Source organism: Strix uralensis, chromosome 2 (genome assembly GCF_047716275.1).
Source record: "Strix uralensis isolate ZFMK-TIS-50842 chromosome 2, bStrUra1, whole genome shotgun sequence".
Classification (NCBI taxonomy): Eukaryota; Metazoa; Chordata; class Aves; order Strigiformes; family Strigidae; genus Strix; species Strix uralensis.
In genome coordinates, this window is record NC_133973.1 from 84,230,715 (window position 1) to 84,240,257 (window position 9,543).

At 44.7% G+C, this 9,543-nt stretch overlaps 1 protein-coding gene across 2 annotated transcripts; it reads right to left on the reverse strand.

Annotated features, from left to right (window-relative positions):
- Positions 1-4,291: 4,291 nt before the first annotated feature.
- On the reverse strand, positions 4,292-8,576 carry SLITRK5 (SLIT and NTRK like family member 5). Of its 2 annotated transcripts, none has more exons than XM_074860981.1 (2): positions 8,209-8,576; positions 4,292-7,188 (listed from the first exon to the last, which is right to left on the reverse strand). In XM_074860981.1, the coding sequence occupies exon 2, from the start codon at positions 7,178-7,180 to the stop codon at positions 4,292-4,294; it is 2,889 nt and encodes a 962-aa protein (XP_074717082.1). In that variant the 5' UTR covers positions 7,181-7,188; positions 8,209-8,576. The 2 variants fall into 2 exon arrangements, with proteins under 2 accessions (XP_074717082.1, XP_074717084.1); XM_074860983.1 differs by lacking the exon at positions 8,209-8,576 and having other exon boundaries at positions 4,292-4,929; positions 4,987-7,310.
- Positions 8,577-9,543: the final 967 nt, after the last annotated feature.

Sequence of the window (9,543 nt, forward strand, 5' to 3'; positions counted from 1 at the left end):
GAGGGAGAGGGAGAGGAGAGGAGAGGAGAGGAGAGGAGAGGAGAGGAGAGGAGAGGAGAGGAGAGGAGAGGAGAGGAGAGGAGAGGAGAGGAGAGGAGAGGAGAGGAGAGGAGAGGAGAGGAGAGGAGAGGAGAGGAGAGGAGAGGAGAGGAGAGGAGAGGAGAGGAGAGGAGAGGAGAGGAGAGGAGAGGAGAGGAGAGGAGAGGAGAGGAGAGGAGAGGAGAGGAGAGGAGAGGAGAGGGAAAAGAGAAAAGAAAAGAAAAGAAAAGAAAAGAAAAGAAAAGAAAAGAAAAGAAAAGAAAAGAAAAGAAAAGAAAAGAAAAGAAAAGAAAAGAAAAGAAAAGAAAAGAAAAGAAAAGAAAAGAAAAGAAAAGAAAAGAAAAGAAAAGAAAAGAAAAGAAAAGAAAAGAAAAGAAAAGAAAAGAAAAGATATATCTCACCCCTAAACTCACCATTAGTATTTAGGACATTAAATTGGCACAACATGAAAAAACTAAAGGAAGTACAAAGAAAATTTCTTTTACTTCATAAGAATAAATGTTCTATATTATCACAATCCATGTTTTGATTCTAGTATTTAACTGAGAAATTAAGATTCTCTTCCACCTTTTTTTCTCTTTTATCATAGAATTTCATGCACTTTTGAAATAAAATGTGAGACCATATGAGTGATTCAATAAGCTCAATATTACTTGTCAAAAGTCTAAAAAATAAAACAGAGGGAGAAAAAAATCATTCTAATAACCAACCTAAACCAGTGTGACAACAATCCTAAACCAAGCTAAAATAATATTCAGAATTCTCAAAATAGTGATTTTTTTTTTCTTCTTACGTTTTTACCCCTTTGGTCAGCACTAACTCAGCAGATCATCATGCAGATTTCACTGATCTTGATAACAAAACAAAGGTCATATTCTTACACAAAGGCTTTTTCTTTAAACAAATTATCCTATTTTCAAATCAGAGGCACATGTCCCTTTGTCAAGTCATATTCCCATCTACTTTTTCTTACTATAATTTTACACAGATAATATATCATTGTAGCCACTGAGCAGGAAATCCTACTTCCATTGAAGTTCTCATTCACAAATAGCTCTCAGGTGTGTTTCAAGATGATTTCAGACTAAAGAATATTATTTTGCACTCTGTATCCTTCTTTAAGGATTTGTCTTCAAGAAAGCACTTTCTGAAGATAATTGATGTCATTTAAGTTTTTTTCTCCAATAATGGAACTGATAATATATTTTTCTACTGAAGATGAGAAGCTAAAGAGATTTAAATTAATTGTTCTGATTTTAGTGTAGACCATTAGAAAAATTCTTCATTGCCAGCTATTAAGTGTGTGTAGAAAACATGGAAGCAGCAGTACTACCAACCTCAGAAATGGCAGCATCGGAATGTAAGCATAAACAGACTGCTGAGGCATTTCTATCTGCTATATCTTACCAATCCAAGCAATTCCTGCTCATTTACTCATTTGTGGATGCTGCCTCTTTGTGGCAGAATGCCATGTAAAATGTACCTTTCACATTAAGGACCTAATCCTACATTTGTTTTGACACCTATGCAAACTCCTGTTTATGAGTTTAGAATCACACAGGAGAAAAAAAAAAATATACACATGAACAGACACATAGTTTGCAGGACCTTCTCATTCAATCCTTACTGAGTTAGCCTTTCTCTTAGTGAATGACAAAGCTAGAGAGGCTGAAAGTTTTCTTACTTATACCCATTTAACAAGTGTGCCTCTACTGCGTTTAAATGGAAGGAGAACCAGGCCACTGCTTTCAGCAATAGTTATAAAGGCGGCAATTCAAAATTAGGGCTCCAAAACAGCACCTCAGGCAGCAACACTTAAATCTCTCACTAGTGTCAATGGGAAGTCTGCAGGAGATCGAGAGCTGTGCACAGAATAGTCATGTGTTGTGTCTCTTGTTACAAAGGAACACTCTTCATATCTGCATTTCAAACTGAAATAACACTCCACTTACTAAACTGTCCAAGCTAAATACAGTCATGCTTTTTTTTTTTTTTTTTTTTTTTTTGCTTTTGCTTTTGCTCAGTGTGGGTGGCATAGAGGGAAGAACACATGCCAACAAAACATTTATCTTGAATTCCAACAGCCCAGTTATATAGCTTTGTTTTTGTAGAAAGTGACAGATTGTACATGAATAGGAAAAGCAGAACAGAACAGAGCCCTTTTGCAATAAAAGATGTACTAGTGAGCAACTCTGCAAACAATACTGAACATGATAACCCAATGAAGAAAGACAAAAACCACATGTGAACTGTCACTTACCCTGTTCCATATATTAAAGAACACTTCGGTAAGGAAACAAAATGTAAACATAAAACTATCCTATTCAATATTCAATATTCAATGTTGATGAAACATATATCCCTGTGTTGCTCTCTGACCCATGTTGTGTATGCTGGTAGTTACCATAGATCGTGTTTTGAAAATGGAGAACGTATTATATTTCACCTAAAAATGTTAGATCTTTCTGATGAGACATAATTGCTAGTAAAGAGAATCCAACGTACAAACAGATGATTTTGGCAAGAAATTTTAAACTTCAGATACTCATTACTTCATGATCTTACATTTGAATTATTTATCAAGTGTTTATTCAGAAACTATTAAAAAATCACATGTGCTGGGATACATATGAGACATCAGCTGTCCCATCTTACAGTGATGCTATGTTTATGAATATCCTTGCCATTGCCTGCTGCCCAAAGGGGTAAAGACATTGTATATAGATGTGTACAGTCCATCATTTGGTCTTTCAGGATGCCAGTAAACATGTGGATCTGCACAAGTAGAATTGTACTTGACTAAACAATCAGAAACTGGCTACAACAGTTGTAAAATCATTATATTTTGGTTAACTAATAAAAAAGGAAAAAAGAAAACAAAATAAAACTGACAAATCAAAAAGAAAACATCTTTCCTGCTAAAATGAATGCCTTCTACATGTCCCTCACTAGTTTGCCCAACCATATGCCTGAGCAGGAGGTTGCTAAATGATACATTTTTAAATAGAGAAACATGATTTTTTTTCTATTGTAATCAGATTTTATGTCTCAGATTGTCTGTTAAGATTTGCCCATAATTGGCATTATCTGTGATGATTTAAAAGCTCCTTCTGATACTACATCAGCTTTGGAAAAAAATATCTCAATGTAGTGCAACACTTTAAAGCAATCCGCAGACTTTGGGCCCCATCCTGAAAAAATAAGAAACACTTAAACATCCCAGTAGTTTTAAGAATAGTTCTGCATCTGCTATTCTAAACTTTTGGGCATTTGACTAACTTTGCTCAATGAGTGAGCCTATGGGACTACACGTATTGGTAAAGTTGTTCATATGCTTAAGTGCCTGCAGGATGAAGGTCTAAGCTGGGACTTCTTTCACAAGTAGAGATACTCAAGGGAGTAAGAATTTGAAGGATTAGGCCCTAAAATAGTGAAGGAAAGAGAAATGCTAATGTGCATATAAAAATAGGTGCTACAATAAAATATTTTTTTATATTTCATCAATAAGTTATTTTCACTAACCAGTTATGGATCATATATCTCTGCACTCTTTAATGATTTGTCCACATCTACAGTGATCCTTTTAAAGATCATAATATATTTTTTAATTCAAAAGTCCAGAAAGCATACAAACACATCCTTAAAAAAAGGAAACCTTGTATTAAATTCGGGGTGTGCTAATCTCTCCATAAAAGCCATTTAGACTCACCCATGGCTAAAAGGGGGAAATGTGCGCTGTACTGTTCAACCAGAAAGAAAACAAAAGTAAACAACGTCTGTACATTAAAAAAAAAAAAAAAAAAAAAAAAAAGTGACTGTGACTTTTGTACTTGTAACCTGAATATGACCTGACAAGACCTTCCTGCCACCTTCCCCAAGCACACATGGACAACACATGCACAGTGACAGTGTTGTGCCCAATTTACACAATAGATGGTTTCCTACTTCCAAACACAGTAAAAGAAAAAAAAAAAAAAAGAAAAAAAAAAAAAAGGCAAAAACCCCCTGAAAATAAAATAAACAGCACACCCTTTCAGAATCATTCCCCGAAGCTGAAAAATCCTGTGCCAAGGCACTTCACCCTACAATAAAATGAATTAAAGGGGGCAAAAAGGAGGGGGGCGAGGTGGGGGGGAGGTCAGCATTTACGTTTCTTTGTTTTGCGTGTGGTTGTTAAATACAAATACTCTAGAGAAGGAGCTGCTGTGGCTGGCGGGGGGGCCGGAGGGGGGGGGGGGGCGGGGGCTGTTTCTCAGAACTGGCTGAATGTGGTCTGTTTTTCCAGCACTTCGAGGTAGTCCGGCTCTGCGTTTAGTTTTGCTTTTAGCTCCAGGTACTCGTTCCTGTTGGGCTCTACATAGACAGTACTCGGGGGGCTGTAGAGCACCGTCTCCCGGAGCCTGCCGTCCCCCGGCCCCGGGTGCAAGTACTGGTGGGCGCGCCTAAGGTCATAGTTGGGGGAGTAGGTGTAGGCGGCGGGGAGCTTGGGGTAGTCGGGGAGGGTGGAGCCGGGTGTGCCCAGCGTGGAGGAGGAGGAGTGTTTCTCGGGCTCCAAAATGCCCCTGTAAAAGCGATCGGCGTCTTGCACCGGGGAGAGCAGCTCCTCCCGCGGCTCGATGGTGCTCACGCTGTACGCGGGGCTGCGCGCGGGCGCGTCCTCCCCGCCGGGGGCCGGCGGCGGCGGCGGCGGCGGCGGCGGCGCCCCCCCCCCGGGTTGCAGGGGGTGGCTGCTGTAGGTGACCTTGAGCTCGTGGAGGTCTTTGTAATCCTCGCCCGCGTTGCCCTCCCGGGAGCGGTAGATGGGGTTTTTGCACATGTGGCCCAGGGGGTGCGGGATGTACTCGTAGACGTGGCCGGCGGGGGTCTTCACCTTGGGGAGCGCCGCGCCCCCCCCGCCGCCGCCGCCCCCCCCGCCGCCGCGCTGGGGCGGGTGCTGCTGGAGGTGGGGGTGGTGGTGGTGGTGGTGGTGGCCGCCGCTGTAGACGCTGTACTGCATGTTGAAGGAGCTGACGTCGGAGTTGTTGGCGCTGGCGTGGTCGCCCTGGCCCTTCTTGCGCCGCTTCATCACCAGGACGAAGAGCCCCGCCGCCACGAAGACGGACATGATGAAGACGAGCAGCAGGCTGAGGATCAGCACCGAGAGCGGCACCGAGGAGCTGCCGCCGCCGGCGCCGCCCGCGGGCGCGGAGCCGCCGGCCGCCGCCGTGCCGTTGAGGCGCACGGTGGAGGAGGAGGGGCTGGTCCTGGCCGGCAGCTGGCCCGGGGACGGCGTGGGCGTGGAGACGACGATGTCCGAGTAGTCGGGGCACAGCAGCTCCGCCCGGACGGCCCGCATGTCGCTCTGCGCGAACTTCTTGGGGGACTCGCAGATGACCTGGTCCACCAGGACACCGGTGTTGAGCTGCTCCAGCCACAGCTTCATGCCCACCACGTCGCAGGTGCAGTCCCAGGGGTTCTCGTGCAGGTCGATCTGCAGCAGGGATTTCAGCTGGTCCAGCACCCCGCTCACTGGCAGGTAGGAGAAGTGGTTGCTCCGCAGGCTCAGCCTGTAGAGAGACAGACCAGAAAAAATGTTCCCCGGCAAAGACCTCAGCAGATTGTTGTTCAGAAACAAGAGCTGAAGGTTGGGGACGGAGTCAAAGGTGCCCGCCTCTATCTCCCGGATGACGTTGTACTGCAGAAAGAGGTACTGCAGGCTTTGCAGCCCATAGAACAACTCTGGGCTCAGCCGCTCGATCCGGTTCCCATTCAGGTAAAGCCTTCGCAAATTCGTTAAATCCCCAAAAGCCCGGTCCTGAATGACCGAGATCCGATTATTGCCCAAATGCAGCAAATCCAACCCAGTGGCATCCACAAAATCTGCCCTGCGTACCAAAGCAATGTAGTTTTCCGTCAGATACATCTTCTTGGGATTATAGGGTTTGGGCTGCAGTTCAGAAATGCTCTCAATCTTCCTCTCCTGACAATTGACATTGAGGCCCAGGTCAGAAATCTGCAAGTTGCAAGTGCAGGCAGTGGGGCACTCCAAAGGCACCGGGGATTTGGTCTGGTAGGCAATGCTGGGGCCATAGTTGCTGTATCCCAGATCTTTTGAGGGCAAGCGGGAGGTGGGGCGCACCCTCGTCTTGTTGGGTTGACGGGTCCCTTTGGGGGGCTTCAGGGGGGATTTGTAAACAGCTGAAGAAGAAGTGGCAACGGAGTTGACCGAGGCTGGGGTAGTGTGGAAATACCCTGTGGTGCTCAGTGGTGTCTGCGGTCTCATTTCATAATCCGAGATGAGCCTCCTGGGGCAAAGCTCCTGCTTGGAGACTTCATCCAAGTCTCGACCATGTAAGCGGAAAGGGGTCTCACAAACCACATCTCCCACCAGAGCAGAGTAGGAGATGCTGTCCAGCCAATCCTTTAGAGCAATCAACTCACAAGAGCAATTCCAGGGGTTTTCCTCCAGCTGCAGCTCCACCACTTTATCCATGTGCTGCAAAAGGCCCACATAGGGCAACAGCTTCAGCCGGTTACCCCTCAGGTCCAGGTGAGTTAAGGGCACAAAACGGAAAAGGTTGTTGGGCAAACTGGAGAGGAGGTTATCATTGAGAATCAGCACCTGCAGCAAATGCAGTTTGCTGAAGGCATTGGGTTCAATGACGCTAATGTAATTATAATCAACCTGTAGGTATTCCAAACTCTCTAGTCCAAGGAAAGTGTCATCCCGTAAAAGTTCCAGCTTGTTATTGTTCAGGTGCAGCCTTCTTAAACCTCTCAGACCATGAAAGGCCCCAGTTTCAATGTCTTGTATGTCATTGCTCCCCAGATGCAAAATCGAAGCCCCTGTGTAATTGACAAACTGGTTTGGGTACAGCCTGTTCAAAAGGTTCCCAGACAACAAGAGGTGGTAGACAGGGAACCTTGGCGGACTGATCTCAAAAAGGCTGATGATCCCTCTGTTTTCACAGCTCACTGTTAAGATGCTGTCCTTCTCCTCACAAGGACACGCATTATCACAGATTTCCCCATAATACTCGATGCTTTCTGCCCACGAAAGGACTAGCGATGTTAAAGCAAACGCGATCGTCTGCAGCATCCAGATATGCATTTTTTTGTTGAGGTCCTGTTCCAAAGTTACTGTAGAGCAGCAAGCGTACATTTTATTTCCTGTAAGGATAAGGAGAAAAAAAAAAAAAAAAAAAAAAGCAGAATAATAGCATAGACCCATAACATTTAAAATGGACACAAAGTTTATATATATTTTCAGTGGGGTAGAGAATGGATTGTTAATCAAACAAAAAAAAATCCTGTCACTTCTAATTCCCACACTTTCGAAAACTGGATGACATGCATTGATTAAAAGGTTGATAGGCAACTCCTAGCGAGTCAAATGCCTGCGGTGTTTAAAAAGGTGAGGTCACAGTAGGAATTGCTCTGGTTCTGTTCGTGTGGGGTGCATTTCAATGCTTCCTTGGATTTCTTTTTCACGACCAGCCCCATAAATATACATAAAATGGCTGTCAGTTCAGTTTCACGGTTCTAATTTAAGAGAAAAGAAGCACCATTTTACGAGGTTCCCCACCTCCCCTATTACCCAGCTCCCCCTTCCCTTCAGAACCTCCCCAGTGAACAGCGCACCAAGGTCTTCCCCTCCTTCTACCTTGATTTTTAACCGGTGGTGGAAATGCCATGGTAGGAATCCAGAGTGAAATGCTCAGTGCTGAAAACGGCAGCTTAATTCAACAGAGAGAATACTGACACATTCTCCACATCACACATTTCTTAAAACTCTTTTATGTGGTTTTTTTTTTTTTTTTTATCTATACATTTACAAAGCACACACCCACCCACACAGGCATGCACACATACACACACACACACATGCACCCCCAGATGACTTCTGTGGAGGAATTCTTCAGTAATGAGATAAAATATGTTAATCTCCTACTTCAGTGCACTTAACAGCTCTCTTCAGCGTGAGAAATTTTGTATCTTTACACAACTAAATAATTTTAATTGGTTTTACAATTGCCCCCCATGAGCTATATACAATGTAACAGAGCTGACTATCAAGCAGAGGTTTTCAGATCATATGCGCGCACACACACACACACACACACACACACACACGCACACGCACGCGCATGCACACACACTTTCTTTAAAGGAAATGTTTTAACCACTCACCCAAAATTTGTGAAAAATGTAAAACATGCAGATGGTCTTCGGAGTCTCAGCCATATCTGACATACCGCTTATTCCCAGTGTTCTGCAAAACTAGCCTGGTAGAAGTGGAGAGATCTAAATAGGTCTCATGGAAATATCTCATTGCCAACACTCCAAGCATCAGAGTTACTGATTATAAGCAGCGATGGCTGTCAGTACACTTCATCCTTTAGGGAAGAAGACACCCAGGCTGATTAAAAGCCAAAGGGGGTGGAAGGGAAACCCTACCATTGACCTACGTCAGTAATTTAATACCCAAATTTCACCTAGCTGGAAGCAAAACACATTTCCATTCCTTCTTGCAGTCTTTCTGACTCCTTGTGTCTTTCTTCTACTTCTACTAGTCTAAAAGCAATATGAACAGGGAAAATAAATGCATTGTGTGTGTCGGCAGGGGAAGTCTAATAAATCATCCAGGCTTAAATGCTGGAATCTTGGAGCAGGCTTGCATTTTCTATGGTCCACCTCAGAGCTCCAATCCTTATGACACAACTCTGGTTTGGAGGAATGCATCCTAAAAAACGGGAAGTCTCAGTACTGCAAGACATCTCCTGTGGCATCAGGTTCAAGGCTGCAAATCTAGCACTTGCAGCAAAGGCAGTCATGCAGCAAGAAATCGGAAGTCTTGGTGAATCTCTCTCTAATTCTGACCAGACGTCAACTGGATCGGAATTACTCAAAGCAAAAGGCTTCACTGCGTAAAGGCAGCAGAAATCTTACTCAAAGGCATGTATCTAGCATATTCTTTCTCAGCTCAGCTCGATCAGATCAGATCCATTCATCCATTAACCAACAGTTCTTCGGAGGAAAAAAAAAAACCAAAAAGCCACTGAAAACCTGCCCGGTCGGTGTTAAACTCCCAGGCATTTTACAACTTTAATTCAATTACGGTTAGTATAGGAGGCAAATACAGTATTCCCTCCTTTCTCCTTCCTCCCTTTCCCTGGGAAAAAAAAAAAAAAAAGGGGGGGGGGTGGGGGGGATGGGAGGTAAAGAAAATAAAGTTGTAGCTGGCTATATGCAAGGTTGCAATCCCGCCCTGGAAACCCCTCTGTGATGACTGCGTGCTGCTGTTCGCCAGCTCCCTACAGAGGTTCCGATTGGGGGGGGGGGGGGGGGGGGGGGGGGCGACGGGGGGGAGGGGATAAGAGGAAAGGGGTTGCATGGGGATTTTTCTCGTGTGTGTTTTTTTTCCCCGAAGAGTTCAACGCTTAGATTACCGCACTGCATATCCGGCGGGGAGCAGCGTTCAGTACCGCCGACAGCAGCGGCAGGCAGGCACCCCCCGGCCGCCCG

Coding starts and splice junctions, on each gene's coding strand:
- SLITRK5 (XM_074860983.1), bottom strand. CDS start 7,249: ATGGGTCTATGCTATTATTCTGCTTTTTTTTTTTTTTTTTTTTTTCTC. Junction 4,930..4,986: donor CCACCACCACCACCACCACC/CCCACCTCCAGC, acceptor GCGGCGGCGGGG/GGGGCGCGGCGCTCCCCAAG.